We start from the raw sequence: 23,163 nt of genomic DNA, 5'->3' as shown, positions 1-23,163 counted from the left end.
CAATATTAAAAACACTCCGAAAGCATCCCTTCCAAGCACAATCTTTATTTAGGTTAGGAAATTGACCAACAACAACGACTACCGGAGAGAACAGAACAGAAATGGAAAGAGGCCGTCCGTCTATGACCACGAATCGCCGTACTTGTTCTTCATCTGGGGCTGGCTCGGCTGTTGCGGCTGCTCGACCCTTGCTGCTTCGCGCCTGATCTGCGGCGGCGTCTCCTCCTGAACCGGGGGCGCCCGGTACGGCGCCTGCTGCCGGCGGATGTAATCTTCCCGATTCTGGCGGCGCAACTCCTCGTACGACTTGGTCACCGGGGGACTCGGCGGAAGCTGGAGGTCTTCGTCCAGCTGGCGGCTTGCTGGAAGGGGAAATGCGACGGTCAGCATAAGGAGATCGTTTCAGTGGATTGCGGACTGGATTTCGTCATGTTGATGCTCCACTTTTTTAAGGGGATAAGGGAAAATCTCCAAAAACTTACAATCAATCGTTGGCCGCTCGTTGTCGTCCAGTCCGGCGTTCTGCGGCACGTGGACGTCCAGGTTAAAGTCCCGCCGGTAGTGATCCCCGGTGACGGTATCGCTCGGCGTGGTCGGCCCAAACGGAGACAGCATGCTGCCGGCGCCGAGGCTCTGATCGGGAAGCCTAGAAAAAAAAGATCGGTCAAAGACTCTTCACAACTTTCCACCAAAGAACTTACAATCGCTCGACGCCCGCCGCGCCGCCCTGGCGCCGCTGCCGGATGATGTCGGCGAGGCGCGAGTTGGGCAGCCGCATGATCTTGTCGGCGCATTTGCTCTGGTAGCTCAGCTTGCCCAGGAAGTACCCGAACGTGACCCCGATGAAGACCTTCGGACCCGCGCCGAAGCGAGCACCGCCCTGGAATAAAGCGAGGAGGATCTTCTGTTAACGACTTGTTCGGTCCAAGCTGTATGAATGGTTGACAAATTTGTACCTTAAAATCTACCAACATGCTAGATGATCTGCGCTCGTAACCACCAGTATCGACCCGACTAGCTAATGTATGGCTCCAACACTTCCCACGACCGTTACGTTTGAGCGTTATTCTAGGATATTTACGTTTAATAGTTTGCTTGTTCTTCCGCGAGGCTAACCAATAACAACGACAATGCACGGGAAATAGAGATTCATCACAGTTTGTAGTAGTAAATTTGGCAAAGTGACGGTCGTCGTGACGTTATTGCTCGTCCGGGGTCGGCTGGTGCTCGCGGACGTACTCCTTCGGGAAGAATCCCACCTTTTCGAGCGTTTTGCCGCGCCACCAGCCCTTGCTGTCGCCCTCCTTGCCGATGATTACGACGTGACAGCCCTGCTTCAGCGGCAGCTGGTTCGACTCGGTAGGGGAAAAGTCGTACAGCGCCGTGGCGATGACCTCCTTGTACGGCCACTGCAGCGTCTGGTTAAGTCCGGCAAAGTTCTCGCCCAAATCGTTCCGCTCGTAGAACGACACCAACTCCACGATCGTCTTAAAGTGTCTCCGCGTTGATAAATAGTACAGAACCATTAAATTGTCCTGCTTTTTATATATCTTCATGTGCTTTATAACCTTACTATCTGTTTTCAAACTTAACGCATAAATCGTCTCGTACGAGTTCGATGCACCTTGTGGACGGACCCGTAGCAGATACGTGCCACTTTTCTTCTTCTCCAGCTTGTGCGTTGCAGCGTCCCGATCCATCGAGCCCACAAACCAATTGAACTCCGACAGCAACCGATCGCAGACCGGCGGAGGAGACTGGTTCTGCTTGCACCTTCCGGTCGATGAAATGCACCCCTTGTGGACAATTATCTCGCAACACTTGCACCGATATCCCTGGTGGATCTTGCCCTTCAGAAACTTGGAACAGTGCCGGCAAACCACCGGAGTCTCAAAGGTACACACGTAGAACATGTGGTCCGTGTTCCGGCACCCGATCGGATCCAACATCTCCATCGCAATGTCGAATGCCCGCTTCCACTTGTCACGCTCCTCCTCCGTTTTCATGTACAGTGTAAATGCCGTAGATTGCGTCTTCCGTGCCAGCAGTAGCGAGTACTTTAGCCTTCCGTCCCGGCCCAACGTCCGCCTGGAATGACATATCTCGACCCGGTAGTCCTGCAGGTTGTGCGCCTCCCGGAACACGTACTGCCCTTCGCCAATTTTGGTATTCGAGTTCTTCACCAAGATCATAACCTTCTCAAACACGAACGCGTACCGATGCTTCGTTTTCTGATCTTCGTGCGCTTTGATGTTCAGCTCTCCGTCCAGCAGTAGCCGCCCGTACTGCTCCAGATTGTTTCCACTGGGTAAATTCAGATCTAAAATACTTTCCTTAACCTTCTGTATAACGACTAGATGCTCGGAATCTCGTTTGACTTCGTTGGAATATTGTGCAACATCCACCATGGCCTCTTTGGCCCGCTCAAGGCCACGGAAATCTTCATGCGACGGATTCGTTTCCTGGACTAGCTTGTCCAGCAGCAAATGATACTTCAGAATTCGTTGCATTGGCACAGAGAGAATGTCACGTAGCTGCAGTCGCCCGCCGCTGTGCTCTTTTTGGCATTGGTTAACGACCTGTTCAATGTTGCTGGTCTTTTTGCACACATCCCGCAGCGCATCCGTTGCGTTGGTCATGCTGGAACAATAATCACCATATATTAGGAACGGTTCCCGGAACTCCAGAAACACGCTGCTCAGCTTTATCTTGGCGTCCGTCGCCGTTGCCTCGCGCAGCTTGCTCAGGAACGTCTCGTGAATGTCACACAACTCTCGTATGCACGGAAATATAACACGTATCACATCTTTCTGCAACACCCTCTCCAGCGGTTGCATAAACTTATACTTTAGCGCCATTAAAGCCTCTAAATAGTTTGTCTCGGTATCCACCAGCTCTTTTATAACAAAGTCTCGCTGCTCGTAGCTAATGATCGACGAGTGCTGATTCCGGGTAATTTGTATCGAACACAAATCCTGATACACCTCCTCCACCTTGGAATCGTGCTCGTCGTGGCCAGCACACGTCATGTGATTCACCGTCACCACGTGCAAATCCTTGTAAATATCCTCATCTGAGCTACTCTTGTCGGTTTGCGAAACTTCAAAGTTGAAACCAGGAATGTTGGTGAGAGTTTGAGCCTTCCGACACTGGGACAGCTTCGAGAGCGTTACCAGAACGCGGTGAAAGTTGGACAGGTCGTACAGCATCGTCGGCTCGAACAAGTCCGAATCCTTTAGGCCGAAGCTTGACTTACATATCTCCAAAAATAATTTTATATTCTGTACGCACAAAAAGTGTGCCATCTGGGGTTTGCGGTTAAAGTCCCGCATATCGAACGACTGCGGGTCCAGAAAGTTGAGCAGATTGCAGAGCAGCACTCCGTCGCGCAGAATGGCAGCCAGCGTTTTGATCTCCGACTCCGGCTGGTTTGCGATGTGATCCGCCGGAATAATCCCACACCGGGTCAGCCAGGCCGCGCACTCGCGCCACAGTTCGTCCATTAGCGCCATTGTTTGCTGGATTTGAATAGTTTGTGAAGAAATTTGTGCGAAACTCGCCACGTAAGCCAATGCGAAGAAAACGGTCCACCGGAATTCGCTCCCAGGTCACGTACGATGCACCACCTTTGGAGCGCCTGTTGCGTTTTACGTCTTTTTTTTATTCTCGCCAGAATCAGCTGGCCCTAATCGCGCGCACCAGGTGACAGCTCCTCACCACCACAAACAAACGCCTACTCTGCCTACTCCGCGTGTGGGTGTGGGAGCGAGCGAGACAGCAGCTCGAATGTTTATCTCACTGCTGCTCAGCTGTTCTCTCGCACGGGCTCGAGCGGAGGAGGTGGGCCGCCATCTTTGTTCTGCGCTCCAACACTGCGAAAAAAAAGAGTGCCCCCTGCGGATGTTGGCAATTTGGCCTTGGCCGCCAACACTTTGGGACCGTTGTTTTTTGCTTTGCAGAGCGGACGCGGCACGAAAACGGCGCGAAAGTGACGGGTGTGCGTTCCGCTGGGACTTGCGACACTTTTGGGCACCGTTGGCGAGCGATAACGACGGGTAAAAAGCTTTTTTCTTCACAGGAAACTTGAAAGGGCGATTGATTGAGAGTGAAAATGAGCTGACAGTGACGGGTGTGTGCAGGAAAATGTCGGCCGTCCTCCAGCCAGACCAGGGTGTGCAACGGAATGTCAAACCAGTGTGGAACTGACAGGTTGGGTGCAACGACGAGGGGTACGATTGGATTTAAATAAATATCGGAGATATCATTCTTGCTTTTTTCAGATTTTTTTTCCTTTTCAAAAGCCGTGAAAATTTCCCATAATTTTTCATTTATTTCATTTGGTTGCTCAGACTCAGCTGCTGAGATAGTAAACTTTTTTCAAGGTTTTATCAACTATTCAAAAAAAGACTCTAATTATCGAGATAATTATTGTTCCGAATTTCAATGAAAAAAGTTACCAGATGGAGAATTATGATTTGTCTAAAAAAATATTTCAAGAATTGCAAAGATCACGACTTAAATAATCTAAAAAAATTATAGTGATGTTATTTTTTAAGTTGGTTAAAAGATTGTGAATAAACTGTATCCTTGTGTTGATTACGCTACCCAACTTAATTTCCTCAAAAGTTTGACCAGAACTTTTTTTTTAACTACGTTAGAAAATCAACCGTAATCGCGCCCCAGCAGCTGGACAACGAATTTCGGCAGGGGATCACAATAAAGGCTTTCAAAGCCATAACAAAATTTAAAATGCAGAAACTTTAAAGTACTTAAATTTGAAATCGTCATTGGAGTACTTGTAACAAATTCCAGATGTACTACTAATTCAAAAACTAAAAAAAAAAATCATACATTCATAAAACTAAAATTTAGGTCATCAAAAACTACAACTAAAATTTGAATTCAAAAAACGTGGAGTATCATAAAACAAAACAAATCAACCATTACTCTAAGTACGGAGATCGGGTACGTGAACATCCTAAGAAAAATTGACAGTCGGTTTGAGCGCGCGGGACGGTGCGCTTGAGATTCTTGGATGAAAAAAATAAAAGATTAAAATATTCACAAATTCAAAATGCTAAAATAAAAAACAAAAAAAAAGGATTTAAAAATTTTTGGACTCAAAAAATATATTTATTTTAAAAAACAGCGAATGACTACAATTTTCAAATTTTGGAATACATAATTACAAAACCTGAATTCTTAAATTCCCTAATTCCTAAATATTTAAATTTCTAAATTAAAAAATCCTTAAATGCCATAATTTGAATAATCTTGAATTTTTATATTCTTAAATTTTAAAATTGGTAAATTTATAAGTTCTGTAATTCTTAATTTCTTCAACTTATTGTATTCTTCAATGCCGCCATCACATTTACAAATAAAAAAATCAGACAAATTTTGAGAAAGATAAAATTTTCATGATTTGATTTTGACGAGAACTACGGACAATAAAGTTCGAACTGATTAAAATTGATATTAAAATTTTTGAGCTTTTTATATTCATTTTTGATTCGGAGTGATTTTTAAAAAAAAAAGTTAAAATTTTATATTTTATTAGATATTTGAATTTTGAATATTGTAAACTTTGAATTTTTTTTATTTACAATTTTGGAATTTTAAAATGTTTGAATTTTAGATTGTTTAATATTTGAATATTTAGTTTTGAATTTTTTTTAAGGACTTTCAAATTAAAAAAAGGAATTTTTGTTTTGTATTTATGATAAGATTTTCAGATCTTGTTTTGATTTCGTTTTTTAATTAAAAAAAATATTATAAATATGGATATATTTTTTTATTTCTTCATATTTCTGAATTTCTAAATTTTTCAAACTCTTAATTTCAAGATTCTGCTATTCGAGATTCTGCATCATAAGGTAATTCGTAATTTTCAATATTATTAAATCGAATACAAAATTATTGAATCGTTTGTAATTTTCAGTCGCATTCAAATTAGCATATGCAAATTATTGAAACTTTTTATCAAAACATATTGTAAACAAGCAACAAAAAATAAACTTAATTTGAAACATTAAAAAAATCAATTCTAAAAATTCGACAGCACAAAAAAATCAATAGAAAAAATAAAATAAAATGATTTTAGAACATAAAAAATAAATTTAATTAAAATTTTTGGAAAGGTTTTCAAAATATTTGTTTAAAAATTGCAAAATGTTAAAAATATGTTTTTAATTTAAATTCAACAATTTCAAAAGTGAAAATTTGGAAATAAGGAGATTATTTCTAGGCCCAGTGAAAAAAATATAATTTAACCCAAAAATTACGAGCTTCTCATCACAGTGTCCTGATGCAAGCAATGATCAAGTTCGAGTTGTAGCAGCCCTGTGAAATATGTTGGCTGACATATCAAGCGGTCAGTAAAAAAATAGCTAGAAATTGCCTGACAAAAACTTTTGCTAGAAAAAGATAGCAAATCTGATGCAAACTTTGAATGTGTTGGTAAATTTCTGACTAGAAAGCCTTATTTAGATAATTAAAATTTAGGTAAAAAAATGAATTCAAGAACTTGGAGCACAAAAAAATAAAAAAATAAAACTTTTCAGAATTTGAGGAATTCTTAAAATTTTACCTTCGCAATATTTAAAAGATCATCAAAAATTAAAAAAAAATGTACCGTAAACCGGGGTGACTTTGATAGGATTTCAATTTGTTTTTGCAATATTTTCCAACTGGTAAGGTTTTTCTCAAGATTATTATTTTTAAAACATGTACTGGGGTAGGCCACACAAAGTCTATGCACTATTTTGTAAAAAAAGTTTTTTCAATAGTGTTAAGAAAAATAGTTACGTTAAAAATTCTTAGTTTAAATTCCGGGGTGACTTTGATAGTCATAGTTTTTCTTGTTAAAATCACATTTAAGATGTTAAAACTTTATTTGGACGTTAATGTACCATCATAAATGTAGCTGATATAGTTTTTAAGAAAAAAAATATGTTTATATTTAGTTAACTAAGTTTATAAACTTTTTAACAAAATACATATAAATTTTAGGTAAAATTGTTAAAAAGACGGAATTTGGCGTGAAATTTGTTAAAACTGGTTTTGTTTATAAAATTATTGATTTATATTGTATTTTATACTGAATTCGAAGCACGAATCACAAGTTTTCACATTTTACATGAAATTTGTTCAACTGAAATTGCCTATAAATTCGGAGATTTTTTTTAATTGTCTTTCAAAAACACATATTATTTATTATTTACAAACTTATTTACCGTTTTCCTAGTGGAAAATTGTCCAAAGAATCCGAAAATGAATTCCGTTTCCCGATTCGAAATCATGTTCATTGAGAAAATCATGACACTTTGAGAAGTTTAAAATAATGACTTTCATCAACATTTTCTTAACTATGGTTAATGATTCTAAGCCATTTCATACGTATTTTGATTGTACTCTTCATTTTGCGGAAAAATAGCAAACCTATCAAAGTCACCCCGGCTATCAAAGTCACCCCGTTTTACGGTATCTTTCAAAAATATTTCAAAACAGAACTCTTCAGAAATTTTTTTTTTTTTTTTTTTTTTTTTTTTGGGAGGGTAGTCCAGCCGCACATCGTTGATGTTGAAACCTCTAAACTGGGCCCTCGTCCTGTCACGTCCGTCAGTAGTCTTGTCGTACATTACAACTAGAATCAGATCTGCCAATGAATTAGTACACTTCGACCAAATAAACACTGACGCTGTATGGATCTGACTCTAGAATAAATGCACAGTGGTGTGTTATTCATAAGTCCAACTTATTCAATTATTCATTTAAGTCCAAATATTCATTTGCTAACTACTTTGGATTGAAAATCTAAACTTTAATCTAAAATCCTCTAAACTTAATGTTCAAAAGCAAACGTTCCTTTAACTGTTGTAGTACTACTTCTATCAAAAACAATAAAAATTTATGAACTGATATACAAATAGGATAGAAATCAAGATTTGAAAAAGAAATGACCATTTACGTCAAAAGATCCGTAGTTCCTCGATTCGCAACAATGGTCGATACAACCATAATCCGAAAACCGTTAGTTCAACAGATCAACGAATTTTGTCCGATATCATTACATTATTGATTGATCGAGACTCTATGGGCAATTTGACATAAAAGAATGCCTAGTATTCTACATCAATCAAAGTTTATTGACAGCATTACTCTAACTTAACAATTGCAGCTAACTTTAACATCAAATAGATTTGGAAAGGATATAGATTTATATTAAATGCTAATGCTAAGCAACAAATCAATTGTACTATCCTGAAGTCCCAACCTAAATCCCACATTGTGATAGTGAAAAAGTCACAGAAGCAGCGGTGTCTTGTGCAATTGTGATATTTTCACTATCGGAGAACTACCTAGTTCACGAAGACAGCTTATCGGTCAACGCTTAAGCCCTGGGGCTGCGGCAAAGCGAGTTCTCGTAGCATGAAGTGGTGTCCATAGTGCTTATAAAAAAGAATGTATACCCAAATTTTAACTAATGCACTAGGATCAAATCATGCCCCTTGACTTTACAAGGCCCAGGGCAAAACAGAACTCTTCAGAAATTAAAAAAATAAAATCCCACAATTGGAAATAAAAAAAGATTATCAAAAAAAAGCAAAAAAAACATAAAAGAAAAAAAAATACATGATTCTAAAAAAAACTCAAGTTTTTCAATTCCAAAACTTCAGCAATTTAAAAAGTCAAGTAAGATCAACACAAATAAAACACAAATGTACAAAATTAATAAATTTCCAAATTTTTGAACAACAAATTATGAAGTAAATAATAAATTTAAATTAAAAATTTAGAAAAAGCTTTCCTTTTTTTAGAATCCTAAAATTTAAACTGCATAGAATAAAAAAAATAAAAATCCAATTATTTATTTTTTTCTTAGCAATTTTGAAAGAGAAAGTTTGAAAAATCAAATATTTCTTCTGGAGTGTTTTTGAAAATATCGACGCCAACATTTCAAAAAGCATCATGTACAAACCATCCTTTTTGAGAAAAACGCATTTGAATGATGTGCATCCATTTTCAATTCCCATTTTAATATAAAAGCAAAACAAGATGTTCTAATGATAACAAACGATGAAAAACGTTGCTTTTATTGATACTTGATCATCCAAATTCAATAAAACATTATTTCCGTAATTTTATTTGAGAAAAACAAACATAACTTCTTTTGAAATCACCAACGTCTATATCACCCTGCTGTCATTGAGGGGGACGCTTTGTTATGATTCGTTTTTTTTCGCCGAATGTACATGGCGCTTTGTTCATGTTGCTTTTTTTTTCGTCACGAGGTTTATGTAGTCTTTTGTTTGACAGGTTGACAGGGCTATATAAACAGGGACTGCTGATGGCAGAGATTTTGTTTATGTTACTTTATTTAAAATCATGATTAAACAGACTTTACTGAAGTAACTTTTGCTCATTTTTGGTGGAGAGGTAGCTTATTAGGAGTACTTTCAGAATATGCAATAACTCAGAAAGTGTCAAAATGTACATGATGCCATTTGAAATGTTACCGTCGATATATAAAAAAATCATGTTTTGCTAATTGGGTCTTTTTGAAACCGCCTTGAGATAGGGGTATTCAAAAAAAACCAAAAAAACAGCTTATTGGAACTTAAAAAAAACTCTAGGCTTATTTCAAAAAGAAAAAAAAACAGAATTTAAAAAATATAATTATTAAAAAAACTTTATATCATTAAAAGAAATCAGAAAAGAAAATTAAAAAAAATTGATCATCAATTATTTTATAGAATGCTCAAAAAATAAAGGACTCATTAATTTTGAAATTAAAGAATAAGTAATTTAAATTTTTTGAATATCACAAATTTTGTAAATATTAAATTCAAATATTTCCTCCTTTAGAAAGGGACATTGAAAAAACCCAAAAAGCAAAAAAGTAATATTTGGTTTATTAATCCATTTCAAAATATAACTCTAGAGTTGCCAAAAAAATATATAGATAAAATAATATAAAATAAAAGATAAATAATATAAAATAATATAATATTAAAACATTGACGGACACCTCTGCCGTAGCCCCACGTCAAAGAGAACAAATCAAAAACATAAACTTCTCCCGTTGGAATTCCTACCTTCAAAAGACCCCGCTGGACCGCGTAGTACGTTCCCAACCCGAACACGGTTCCCAGTGGGAGCGACCGTTGGAAGAACGCCTCCCGGTTGCATTCCTGCAGCACCTTCAGCTCTTCCGGCGAAAATTGGTAGTTCTACAAGAGAAAAAAAAGGAAAATGTTACGATTTGTTGAAGCCGCGCGAAAATCAACTCTTTACCAAAGCATTTCGCTGCTGCTCTTGAAAGTTCGGCTGCGGGAACGGTTCCGTTCTGTCCATGGTTCAAAATTTAGATAATTTCACTTTTTATCACTGAAAATTTACGCAAAGTTGCTCATGCTGGCGTAATAATGCTTGTAGTTGTCCCGAAAATGCCGCAAATCTCAGCTGACTTTGACGTTTTCATGTGTTTTCGACGAATCACCCCTCGCTTCACACTTCAAAATTTTTGGCAACCCTGCCAATCTGTCAGCTGTCAACGGCGCGCGGAGACGCATTTTTCGGAGCGAAAAGTGTAAACACAAACAAGCGTTCTTTTCTCGGTCGGTCGGTAGGTTCCGTGTTCCGTGTTTTCGTTCCGCCGGTAGTTCCGCGGGTTGACCAGCCGCCGAAATGGGGCTCGACTTTGAGGTGCAGGACTACATCAAGACGCTGAACAAGAACTGTCCGCCGTTCAAGTGTCCCAAGTGCGAGAAAAAGTACAAATCCGTGGTCGGGCTGCAGTACCACTTGAAGAGCTTCGACCATGACAATCCGCCGCCGGGGACACCACCGGCTGTGGTGGTGGCTGCGACGGTAGCACCGGTGCCAGCTGTTGCCGAGGTAGCTTCTCCTGCGGAGAAGGATGGGGAGGGTGGTGAAGGGGGAGTGGAAGAGGACAATATCCCGGAAGTGGCACCGGAACCGGTTAAAAGTGAAAAGCCGGCCGTTGCGAAGCCGGAGATTGGCGACACACCGGTGAGGAGGCCACCGGCAAGTACGAATAAAAAGAGCCATAAGAAGAAGGTCGGAACGCCGAAGAATAACAAGGCCCAGCAGGTCGTGGCCAGGGAATCGCTGACCTATGTCGAGTCGGACGGATTGATCAAGATTGAGTTTGGCGGGAAGAACATCAACATTCCGGTGGACGAAGAATTCGGGCTCGTGTCCATCGAGGAGACCCGCGCCAAGCTGCTCGATCCGGACACGGAGATGTTTGCCGTTCCGCCACCAACGGAACCGGAAGTGAAGCTTCCCGAAGGGATCTTCAAAGAGATGGACGATTACACGATCTGCGATGCGCCGGCTCGGCCAACGGCGTACATCCGGTTCATCGAGAAGAGCACGGAGGAGTTGGACGGGGAGGTGGAGTACGACGTTGACGAGGAGGACACGACCTGGTTGGGGATTATTAACGAGAAGAGGGCGGGACAGAATTTGGCTCCGGTGCCGGTTGATTCGCTGGAGTTGCTCATGGATCGGTTGGAGAAGGAGTCGTACTTTCAGGCTGCGGTCACCGGAGGTCAGAATGGAGGTGCCATCGTGGACGACGATGCTGTTTGTAAGTTTTGCTGTTTTTACTTTTCTTTGGAGAATTATCGCTCCTCAACTTGGCGACATTGCGACTAACTGCGACAACCCTATACTGGGGACCTGATATGTATATTCGGGTTTCCTTTCTGAAAAAAATAGCAAATGCTTTAAATTTTAAGAGAAAGCGCTTAAAAAAGTTATGGCAGGTAATGCAAAAAAAAACATATGTTGGGAGATCATATTAATAAATTAAATTTTTATACTTTATTTAAAATCAAAATTACTTAATTCGAAAAATTTCAGAAATTGAAAATTCAAAGCTGAACAACTTATCGGATTTTTCAAGTTAAAATGAAATAAAAAAAATCAAAAAAAAAATTCAACAGATTGAAAATTTAGGCATTGCAAATTAAAAAATTAAAAAAATAGAATAAAAAAAAATGAAACTGCTAAAACTTCAAACTCTACTAATTTTTAATTTATAAATCTAAATAATTAAAAAATCTTAAAATTCTTAAAAAATTCTTTAAATTCATAAAATTCTTACAATTTTTAAAATTCTTAAACTTCATAAAATTCTTAAAATTCTTAAAATTCTTAAAATTCTTAAAATTCTTAAAATTCTTAAAATTCTTAAAATTCTTGAAATCTTAAAATTCTTAAAATTCTTAAGATTTTTAAACTTCTTAAAATTCATGAAATTTTTAAAATTCTTAAAATTCTCAAAATTATTAAAATTACTAATATTTGTAAAATTCTTAGAATTCTTAAAATTTTTAAAATTCTTAGAATTCTTAAAATTTTTAAAATTCTTAGAATTCTTAAAATTTTTAAAATTCTTAGAATTCTTAAAATTCTTAAAATTCTTAAAATTCCTAAAATTATTAAAATTCTTAAAATTCTTAAAATTCTTAAAATTCTTAAAATTCTTAAAATTCTTAAAATTCTTAAAATTCTTAAAATTCTTAAAATTCTTAAAATTTTTAAAATTCTTAAAATTCTTAAAATTCTTAAAATTCTTAAAATTCTTAAAATTCTTAAAATTCTTAAAATTCTTAAAATTCTTAAAATTCTTAAAATTCTTAAAATTCTTAAAATTCTTAAAATTCTTAAAATTCCTAAAATTCTTAAAATTCTCAAAATTCTTAAAATTCTTAAAATTCTTAAAATTCTTAAAATTCTTAAAATTCTTAAAATTCTTAAAATTCTTAAAATTCTTAAAATTCTTAAAATTCTTAAAATTCTTAAAATTCTTAAAATTCTTAAAATTCATAAAATTCATAAAATTCTTTAAATTCTTTAAATTCTTAAAATTCTTAAAATTCCTAAAATTCTTAAAATTCTTAAAATTCTTAAAATTCTTAAAATTCTTAAAATTCTTAAAATTCTTAAAATTTTTAAAATTCTTCAAATTCTTAAAATTCTTAAAATTCTTAAAATTCTTAAAATTCTTAAAATTCTTAAAATTCTTAAAATTCTTAAAATTCTTAAAATTCTTAAAATTCTTAAAATTCTTAAAATTCTTAAAATTCTTAAAATTCTTAAAAATTTTAAAATTCTTAAAATTCTTAAAATTCTTAAAATTCTTAAAATTTTTAAAATTCTTAAAATTCTTAAAATTCTTAAAATTCTTAAAATTCTTAAAATTCTTAAAATTCTTAAAATTCTTAAAATTCTTAAAACTCTTAAAATTCTTAAAATTTCTAAAATTCTTAAAATTCTTAAAATTCTTGATATTCTTCAAATTCTTAGTATTCTTCAAATTCTTCGAATTCTTCAAATTCTTCAAATTCTTCGAATTCTTCAAATTCTAAAAAAAATTAAAATTCTTAAAATAATCAACCCTCTACTGCCCAAATTTTTTTTTCCAATTTTTTTATTTTTTTCGTGCTCAGGTAGTCATTTTAAGCAACTTTTGTTCTACAAGAAACTTCACTGTTCTTGTTTATGTTTTTCTTGTTTTATTTTTAGTATTTTAATTTGCATTTATCTTGTTTAGTTTATCTTTGTTTTTGGTAGTTATTAGCCTATTCTACCATCTCCTATCATTACATTTTGCCTATCTAATTTTTTCATGTTTTTACAGTCACTTTTTCAATTTTCACTGGTTTCTAACATTTTCTGCTATAGAATGGCACCATTATCATTTAAATTGTAAAAAAAATGCGTAGAGGCATAGTCTGGGACACTACAAAAATTACTGCATACTTAGTTTTATTTAAAATATAAGAAATTTTAGTAAAAAACACAGCCAAAGTTGACTCCTTAAAATGAGCTTTTTTAAAAACATTGGTAAAGTCACATGAAACAACATTCAATCATTCAATTCTAAAATTTTCGAAGATTTAAAGAGTTCTTCTTTCCAATGCTTTTTAAAGATCAAAATTGGTTGAAAAATTGATTTTTGGTGATTTTTCAGATCGATGCCCGTCTAAAGGCGGCTTTAGGTTGTAGAAGGTTAAAATTCTTAAAATTCTGAAAAAAAATTCCGTCAATACATCGATATTTTGAAAACTAATGATTGGAAAGCAATTGGACACTTTTTTTCACCCAAATGTTGAAACCTGGGCTTTTAATTTCAATTTTTATATTTGTTTGCCCCCCTCTCTCAAAATTCTTAAAATTCTTAATATTCAAAGTACTGGATTTATGGGTTCTTAAAGTATATATCTTAAAAATTTCAAAAAGTCAAAATCGTCCAAAATGAGACAATTATGCAGTAAATCTTACTTAAAATTCAAATGCAAAGCGCCAGCTCCTGTTACGTCTATTCAAGCTCATATTTGGGATTTGGGCTCAGTATGCCCACCGGAACAAACCCCTGAATGCCCGCCAAAAAGTCATTTTTGTTACACTCTAGTGCACAGCAAATAAAGGAGCCATTACACTACGGCTTACAAACAAACAAACTCACATTTTTTTTTCGTGTTTGACTGTTTGCCAAACTCGCAAACAGTTCAAGTAGTTTTCAGAAGTTCTTCTTTTTATAAAACGTTTTAAAGTAGATTAGAAATATGTAATATTTTTTTACGAAAACATTTTTTTCAATTTCGAACTAAACAAATGTTTCCCCGCAATCTTTCCAGGCTGCATCTGCATGGACGGCGAGTGCCAGAACACGAACGTGATCCTGTTCTGCGACATGTGCAACCTGGCCGTGCACCAGGACTGCTACGGCGTGCCGTACATCCCGGAGGGCCAGTGGCTGTGTCGGCGGTGTTTGCAGAGTCCGAGCCGTTCGGTGGACTGCGTGCTCTGTCCGAATACGGGCGGGGCGTTCAAGCAGACCGATCAGAACCAGTGGGCTCATGTGGTTTGTGCGCTGTGGATTCCGGAGGTTCGGTTTGCGAATACGGTGTTTTTGGAACCTATTGATTCGATCGAGACGATTCCGGCGGCCAGGTGGAGGTTGGTTTGCTACATCTGCAAGCAGAAGGGGATTGGGGCTTGCATTCAGTGTAATCGGAGTTCGTGTTATGCGGCGTTTCACGTGACTTGTGCCCAGCAGGCTGGCCTGTGCATGCGAATGGACCAGGTTCGTGGGAATGACACACATCCGGTGGTGGTCCAGAAGACGGCTTATTGTGACACGCATACGCCGATTAATGCGTTGGGGTCGCCGGGGGATTCGGGAGGGGAGACGGATCCGAGGGAGATTTGCCGGGAGAAGATGAAGAAGGCGCGGAAGATGCTGGCCATGAAGAGGACTTCGGCACCGGTGATTTTGATTCCGACGATTCCGACGAACCGGGTTGATGAAATCTCCTCGTTGGTCAACATCACAAAGAAGCCACAGTTTATCCAACGGTTGATCGCGTATTGGACGTTGAAACGGCAACACCGGAATGGAGTTCCGCTGCTGCGACGTCTTCAGAGTCAAGGTCCATCGCAGAGTGCCCCTCCGTTGCCACGGGACAAGTCGGACGGATCGCCCGATGCTCGCGAGCTGTACCAACAGCTCAAGTACTGGCAGTGTCTCCGCCAGGATCTGGAACGGGCCCGCCTCCTCTGTGAACTCGTTCGCAAGCGTGAAAAACTCAAACTGATCCTGATCAAAACCAACGAACAGTGCGTCATGACCCAACTCAACCCGATCGAGTCCACCCTGCATCGAATCCTGGACCAGCTCGAAGCCAAGGACGCGCAGGAAATCTTCCGCGAGCCCGTCGACACCGAAGAGGTCCACGACTACCTGGACATTGTGAAGCACCCGATGGATCTCGGCACGATGCGGCAAAAGCTCAAAAGCGGCCACTACTGCAGCATCGAAGACCTCGAGGCGGACTTCCTGCTGATGTGCAACAACTGTCTAACCTACAACAACAAAGACACCATGTTCTACCGGGCGGGCGTCAAAATGAAGGACGCCGGAACCATCATCTTCCGCACCATCCGGAAGGAGCTCGAACGGGCCGGAATCCTCGAAAAACCCCATCCCCAACAACAACAACAACAAGCCATAGCTGCAGCGCCAGTGCCAGCGCCAGCAGTCGCACCAACACCCGCACCAGCCCCAACCCCCGACTCGGAAGATTCCCTCGCGGTGGACATTGAGTCGGAGGTGGCGCTGCTTGCACAGGAACCGCCCAGCCTCGAACTGATTGAGAAGATGCAGCAGCAGATGACCAAAGCGGGCGGAATCAAGCACGGGCTGTCGCGCTCGAAGAGGGTCAAGCTGATTCGGGCGGAGATTGCCAAGGTGAAGCGGGCGCTCGCGCGCGAACCGGACAAGATTGTGGCGGCGGTGAAGGAGGTGGCGGCGCCGGTTATGGTGAGTGGTGTTTGCTTATTTTTGTTGAGACCACGTGGTTTAATCCATTCAGGCCTGATGGGTCATATATGACCCAAAAATCAAAATTTCTAAAACCAGGCTAAAATTTTGGCAAAAAAATATTTATTTCAAAATAAAGGTCTGAAAGGGTTAAACAAGAACCCCTTGTATGTGATTCCAATTCAATTCTCGCTGGCCGGCAGCGACATTATGGGAAAGTATAGTTTATTTCAGACTTGGAATGTGCAGAGATAGCTTATCTCGGTAGGGTGGAATCGATATCAGCAACACATTTTTTTTTATTTTTTATGTGGTCAAAAACAACCTCCCAAATTTGGGAGCGAGTTTAGTATTTAGTAGTATACTATTTAGTATGGGAGTTTGTATTTAAAAAAAAAATATGTTTGAATTTTATAATTTTATATCTTTTTTATCAAATTCGAAAACCAACACAATCGGATTGAAATTGAGAATAAGCTTCAAAATTTCCCCTAGAAAGTATGGTTCTATCTATCTGTCAAAAGATACGAACGTTCTCAAATCTAGTCATAAATGCAAAAAAATACATAAATCAACCAATCGCTCCCAAATTTTGAAAGATTGTTTTGGATCCCAGAATGAACCAAACAAAATTTGTTGCTGATTGGATTTGAACATTTTATTATTATTATTTTTCAAAAATAACCCGATTCCACCCTATTATCCCAGTCCCGTAAACATAAACTTTAAAAAATAATTGCATTTCAAATAAAAAAATTCAATAATCATTTTAAAAATTCAATAGTACATAATTTTGAAAATCTGAAATTTTTAACAATAGATATGAAAAAAAATAAGTTCTACAATATCAAAATACTCTAAGGTTAAAATGAAAACAAAAATTATGTTTTTAGATGTTCTTAATTTTTTTTATGTTTGAATTTTAAGATTTGGGACCGTCCATAAACCAAGTGAACACTTTTTTGGGAATCTGTTACCCCCCCCCCCCCCCTTCGTGGACAATTGTCCATACAAAAAAAATCTTTTTTGTATGGATCGTGGACAATCAAAATTAAAAATTATAATTTTAAAATTTTTGATCTTTTTAATTTATTCAATTGAAATTTTTAATTTTGGTTTTTTTAATTTGAATTTTTTTATTTTTTTAACAATTATTTTTTTTTTATTACATTAAAAATAAAAGTTTCAATTAAAAAAATTCAAATGTTCAAATAATGTAAAAATGTAAAATAGAAAAAAAAAAACATTTACTAAATTCAAAAATAAGGATTATTTAACGCAATTCCAAAACTTACGATTCTTAAATTTTGAAATAAGTTTTTTTTTTCTTTTTTTAAGTTAAATACAACATTTTAAATTTTATGCTTTTTCAATTTTAAAATCTTTGAATTTTTTGATACAGTTGATTTTTTGAATTCATGTAATTGAAATTTTTAATTTTGGTTTTTTTTAATTTGAAAATTTAAATGATTTTAACGAAAAAAATTTCATAAAATTAAAAATAAAAGTATGAATTATAAAAATTCTAAAGTTCAAAAAATTTAAAATAGAAAAAATACCTTTTCTTAATTCAAATATATGTATCAATTAACAAAATTTTAAAATCCACGGGTTTTTAAATTTTGAAATAAGTTTTTTTTCAATTTTCTTTTTTTTAATTAAATACATCATTTTAAGATTTATTCTTTTAAATTTTCAAATCTTTGAATTTTTTGATATAGTTTTTTTAATCTTTAAATATTTTTTTTTTCAATTTATGTTTGTCCCTGGGCTTTGTCATAATGAGTGTCATAGGTTTGATGCTTGTTTGGCAAAGAGTATGATTTGATTCGATGTGGAATTAAAATCGAAGTGTTCAGTATATTGCTGAAACTTCCATTTTTACACATGGACACCACTTCATGCTGCGAGAACCCACTTTGGCGCAGTTTCAGGGCTTAATCGATGGCCGGTAAGCTGTCATCGAGACAAGGAGGTTCTCCGATAGTGGAAATATCACATTTGTACAATGAACCGCTACATATGTGATTTTTCCCTATCTTAATGTGGGTGTCAGGTTAGGATGCGGGTTTTTAAAAATTTTAGTTATTTAGGGACAAAATTAGCAACAGTGAATTTAGTAATTCTCTCAGAATCAGTGATTTTCATTCAAGTAGCATAAAAACCATTCTGATTTGTCAAAATTTCCATAGAGTCTCGATCAATCAATAGTGAAATGATATCGGACTAAATTCGTTGATCTGTTGAACTAACGGTTGTCGGATTATGATTGTATCGACCATTGTTGCGAATCGAGGATCTACTGGAATTCTGACGATCAAATGGTCGTCTCTTTTTCAATTCACGACTTGTAAAATATGAACTGTTATTCATTTTTTTTTGTTTTTTAAAAGAAGCCAGACAGGTTTTAAAAGAAACGTTTTTTTGGCTATTAATTAAAATGTCGGGGATTTGAGATAAGAGTAGCTTTCGGATAGGTTACTTTAAATCTTGTATTAAATTCAAGTAAGGTAGTTTTCCGCAAATGAATATTTGGACTTATATGAATAATTGAACATTTTGGACTTATGAATAACACACAACTGTGCATTTATTCTAGAGTCAGATCCATACAGCGTCAGTGTTTATTTGGTCGAAGTGTACTAATTCATTGGCAGATCTGGTTCTAGTTGTAATGTACGACAAGACTACTGACGGACGTGACAGGACGAGGGCCCAGTTTAGAGGTTTCGACATCAACGATGTGCGGCTGGATCACCCTCCCAAAAAAAAAAAAAAAATATTTTTTTTTCAATTTATGTTTGTTTGTGTTTTTAAAATAAAATCCAGAGTTTTTTTTAAAGTTCGTATTATTTAAAATTTATTATTCAAAATTTTAGATTTTTGCTTTTTGGGTGTTTTTAGATCCGCTTTGAGTCAGGAGTATGGAAAAAAATGGAAATTTTGTTTTAGGACCTTTTTTAAAATAAACTCCAGAAATTCATCATTTTTAGTTAAAAAAATGTTAAAACCTATAAATGTAAAATTTTGAAATCTTTTTTTTTTGTTTTAGAATTTTTGATTTTATGAATGTTTGATTTTTCAATGTACCTAATTATTGAATTTTTAAATTTATGATTAATTTTTGAATTTTCGATTTAAAAAAAAAAAATATATGTCTGGGTTTATAAATCTTGAAACTTTTAATTGTTGAGTTTTCCATTTTATTTTTTAATATTGCTATTTTAAAATCCTTATTTTTTAATACTTTAGTTTTGTTTTTTTTTATTTTTTTATTTTAAAATAAAAAGATAAAAAATAACAAAACTAAAATATTAAAAAATAAGGATTTTAAAATAGCAATATTAAAAAATAAAATGGAAAACTCAACAATTAAAAGTTTCAAGATTTATAAACCCCGACATATATTTTTTTTTTAATCTAATCTAATCTAATCTAACACAAACGCAGCCAGTCCGATGAAAGCATGCTGGAAAGTCTTGTGATTAGATTACGCCCCAAGCACTTTTCTTGTCTATATTAATAATTGCATTACATCCGAGATCACCCGAAAATGTAATACAAAAATTAAAGCGGCCAGCCCTACTGCGTTGTGTTTACCGCAGAGAGGATTCTGTGAACGGATCACATTCCACAGAATCTACAGGGGAGGAAGGATGCGTGGACATACCGTACCAAACGCTCCGGATCAGTTAGGTGTGGTTTGTTAGTGTAAATTTGGCAGATAATTATATTTTTAGGGGGAAGTGTATTTGGGCAAAATGGGATTAAGGAATGGGAAAGTGAGGAAGGGATAGGGGGCTATTGAATTTATAGTATAATAATATAAGGGAATATAATCATTTTGCAAATAATGATGGAAAGCTCTCACCAAGAATCAGCAAATCTTAAAATCTTCGAAAGACACAGCCAGATTGTGTCCCAACCTGCAGCTCCTAAGTTCTTAGGAGCCGCCAATCCGGCCGCATCAAATCAGCCAAGATTTCCTCGTCATCTGCGCGATTGAGGCTCTATCCCAGGTCAGCGACATCTTCCCGGACATGCAGCAACGCAACGCGAATCCCGGATATCTCCACTATCTCCACCTTGTCCACTGCCACTCACAAGTTCGTCTAGAACTAGCCGATAAGAATTTGACGGAAATACTCAGAAGACGAAAAAAACGCGGAGCGAAAAATCAAACAAACCGGACGCGACCCCCCGACATATATTTTTTTTTTAATCGAAAATTCAAAAATTAATCATAAATTTAAAAATTCAATAATTAGGTAGGTACATTAGGTAGGTACATTTGGTATATTGAAAAATCAAACATTCATAAAATCAAAAAAATAAAATGCTTGAAATGCGTTCTGTACTCAGCGTTGAAAAACGTTCAACTGAAAAAAAACTTGAAAACAAAAACTTATTAAAAAGTGTTTTTTGGAATTGCAAAAAATGTTGCATGCATCTCTCTGCAAAACTCGATTTATTTAGCACTCGTCGTGTTTATCCAACTCCGCAGAGCCTTATGCTTAGACTCGTGCTGGTAAATGATTCATTTTGCAACTTGTTGCATAAACTACTATTTTTGTATTATTTAATTGATAAAAAGATAAAACAATACAACAAACACTCAAATACCACAATTTTCATATTTTTTACCTCTTCAGCCCGAAGTACCTGTTATGGAGACGCCCAAAAAGCAGCCGTCGGAGCCGACGACCTCAACCGCAAAGTCACCCAAATCCCTGCAGACTCCACCCGCCAGCCCGTTGAAGATTCTCAACAACAGCCCGTCGCCATCCGGCGTCAATCGACGGTATTTATTTTGTCTTTTGTTTGCTCTAAAAAAAATTACTGACTTAAATTCTTCCCTCAGAACGGCCGTCCTGTTCACGCGCAAGGCCCAGGCGGCCCTCAAGAAGCCGGAAACGCCCTCGAAGGAGGAGACCGTCATCGCGGAGACGACCGAACTGCTGCTGCAGGCAAAATCCACCAAAAAGACGACCCGCGGCAAACGGTCGTCGGGCAAGTCGTCCTCGTCCTCGCAGAGCAAGCAACTCGGCGAGCCGGGCTTTCTCGGCCTGCCGGGACCATCCGGCAGCAGCAGTGGACGAAGATCCGGCGGCGGCGATTCGGGGGAGAAGAAGAGCTTCGAGGCCATTCCGGACAGCTTCCGGGTGTACCGCGGGGGGCAGGACCGCGAGATTTCCGACTCGGACGACAGCAATCTCAGCTTCACCGGAAGCACGTGCAGCAGCTGCAGCGGGTTCAGCGGAAGCGGGACCGAGTCGGAGTTTGGGTGAGTTTTTTGAAGGAGGAGGCTCTCAAGTACACATGGTTTAACACACGGTTTCTCTCCAGCAGCTCCAGCGACGACGGTTCGTTCTGCGACACGGAAATGTCCACCAGCGAGACGGAACCGTTTCCGGAGAAGCCGCTGCTCGAGCCGCTCAAGCTGGTGTGGGCCAAGTGCCGCGGCTATCCGTGGTACCCGGCGCTCATAATCGATCCGGACATCCCGACCGGCTTTGTCCACAACGGCGTGCCCCTGCCGGCCCCTCCCGCCGACGTCCTCGCCCTCAAGGCCAACTATCCGGACGAGCAGGTCTTTCTGGTGCTGTTCTTCGACGCCAAACGCACCTGGCAGTGGCTTCCGGCGGCCAAACTCGAGCTGCTCGGCGTCAACAAAGAGCTGGACCAGAGCAAACTGGTCGAGTCGCGGAAGCCCACCGAACGGAAAGCGGTCAACAAGGCGTACCAGGAAGCGCTGCACTACCACAGCCAGGTCTCGAGTGCGGACGGGCCGGCGGGGAAGTTGTGAGGCCGGCGGTATCAGTTTGCAACGACGACGACGGCGGATTCCGATTAGGTGTCATCATTGTTGAGGTGTGGTGTTGTTTGTTGCACAAAATTCAAATTGAAAGAAAGATGAAAAAATTTCACACAGGAAGGCGATTATTATTATATTAACGTTTAACTATTAATATTATTATTATTGAATGTTCTTGTAGAGCTAGGACACGCGCTTTTAGATGCTTAAGACTAACAAGTGTACTATTTATGATGTAGATTTCGTGTTTTATCACCCGATTATGAATAAAATACTGATTGGCATCAAATATTGGTGACTTTGGAGACGTATTCTGAAGCTATCCGAATTTTGTCCGAATCCAATACGCTAGCATAGCAAGTTCAGAAAAATGCTGAACAAACCATTTGTATCAACCGTAAGTGTATTTTAGAATTTCATTTAATTAAGAAGCTTTGAATTTTAAATGTTTCGATTTCCAAATTCTATAACTATGAAAATCTAAATTTATTTCAATTATTTAATGAATCTATTGTTTTTTTATTTTAAATTTAGAAATATTCAATTAAAAATAAATATACATACTTGAAACTTTAAAATTCAAGACGTGTAAATTTTTTTTAGTTTTTGGTCTGTCGGTCTGTTTTTTTCACATCTTTCGTCAAATTTTTAATTTGGGAAATTTTTCAACAATAAATTATATTTTAGAATTCCTGAAATTTAAAAAAATCCAATTCTTGGAATTCAGACATTATCCTTTAAATTTACAAAGCTAATAAATTTTATATTTTTTAGTCCCAAAGAATTTTTGAATTTGAAATTTACAGTTCTTGGAATTTTAGCATTAAAGATTTCCAGAGTTTTTTTTGAAAAGGTCCTATAAGCTATTGTCTTTCATATGTTTATAGGACCTTATCAAAAAAAAGTCGAGATTTGAGTGTTAGGATTTATTCGAAATTTTAGAAATTTTGAATTTAGGTCAGTCTGAATTTTTAATTCTTTTATTATC

General features: G+C 37.2%; 3 protein-coding genes across 4 annotated transcripts; 1 reads left to right on the top strand and 2 right to left on the bottom strand.

Moving 5' to 3' along the window:
- Positions 1-24: 24 nt before the first annotated feature.
- On the bottom strand, positions 25-10,443 carry LOC120419738 (OCIA domain-containing protein 1-like). The gene is made up of 5 exons (XM_039582540.2): positions 10,297-10,443; positions 10,098-10,232; positions 702-880; positions 483-646; positions 25-362 (listed from the first exon to the last, which is right to left on the bottom strand). Exons 1-5 carry the CDS (start codon positions 10,354-10,356, stop codon positions 121-123), a joined length of 780 nt encoding a protein of 259 aa, XP_039438474.1. The 5' UTR covers positions 10,357-10,443; the 3' UTR covers positions 25-120.
- Positions 1,113-4,127, bottom strand: LOC120419736 (protein vav-like). Its single transcript, XM_039582537.2, has one exon. It carries the CDS (start codon positions 3,510-3,512, stop codon positions 1,200-1,202), a length of 2,313 nt encoding a protein of 770 aa, XP_039438471.1. The 5' UTR covers positions 3,513-4,127; the 3' UTR covers positions 1,113-1,199.
- Positions 10,444-10,559: 116 nt separating the features above from the next.
- On the top strand, positions 10,560-22,314 carry LOC120419763 (bromodomain-containing protein homolog). 2 transcript variants are annotated; one of them, XM_039582590.2, is made up of 5 exons: positions 10,560-11,617; positions 14,676-16,360; positions 21,013-21,161; positions 21,222-21,644; positions 21,707-22,314. In XM_039582590.2, the coding sequence occupies exons 1-5, from the start codon at positions 10,690-10,692 to the stop codon at positions 22,164-22,166; spliced, it is 3,645 nt and encodes a 1,214-aa protein (XP_039438524.1). In that variant the 5' UTR covers positions 10,560-10,689; the 3' UTR covers positions 22,167-22,314. The 2 variants fall into 2 exon arrangements, with proteins under 2 accessions (XP_039438524.1, XP_039438525.1); XM_039582591.2 differs by having other exon boundaries at positions 21,710-22,312.
- Positions 22,315-23,163: the final 849 nt, after the last annotated feature.

The sequence above is a fragment of the Culex pipiens genome, chromosome 3 (assembly GCF_016801865.2).
Source record: "Culex pipiens pallens isolate TS chromosome 3, TS_CPP_V2, whole genome shotgun sequence".
In the NCBI taxonomy this organism is placed as follows: Eukaryota; Metazoa; Arthropoda; class Insecta; order Diptera; family Culicidae; genus Culex; species Culex pipiens.
The sequence above is the reverse complement of the archived record's forward strand: the minus strand, read 5'-3'. Positions and strand labels throughout refer to the sequence as shown.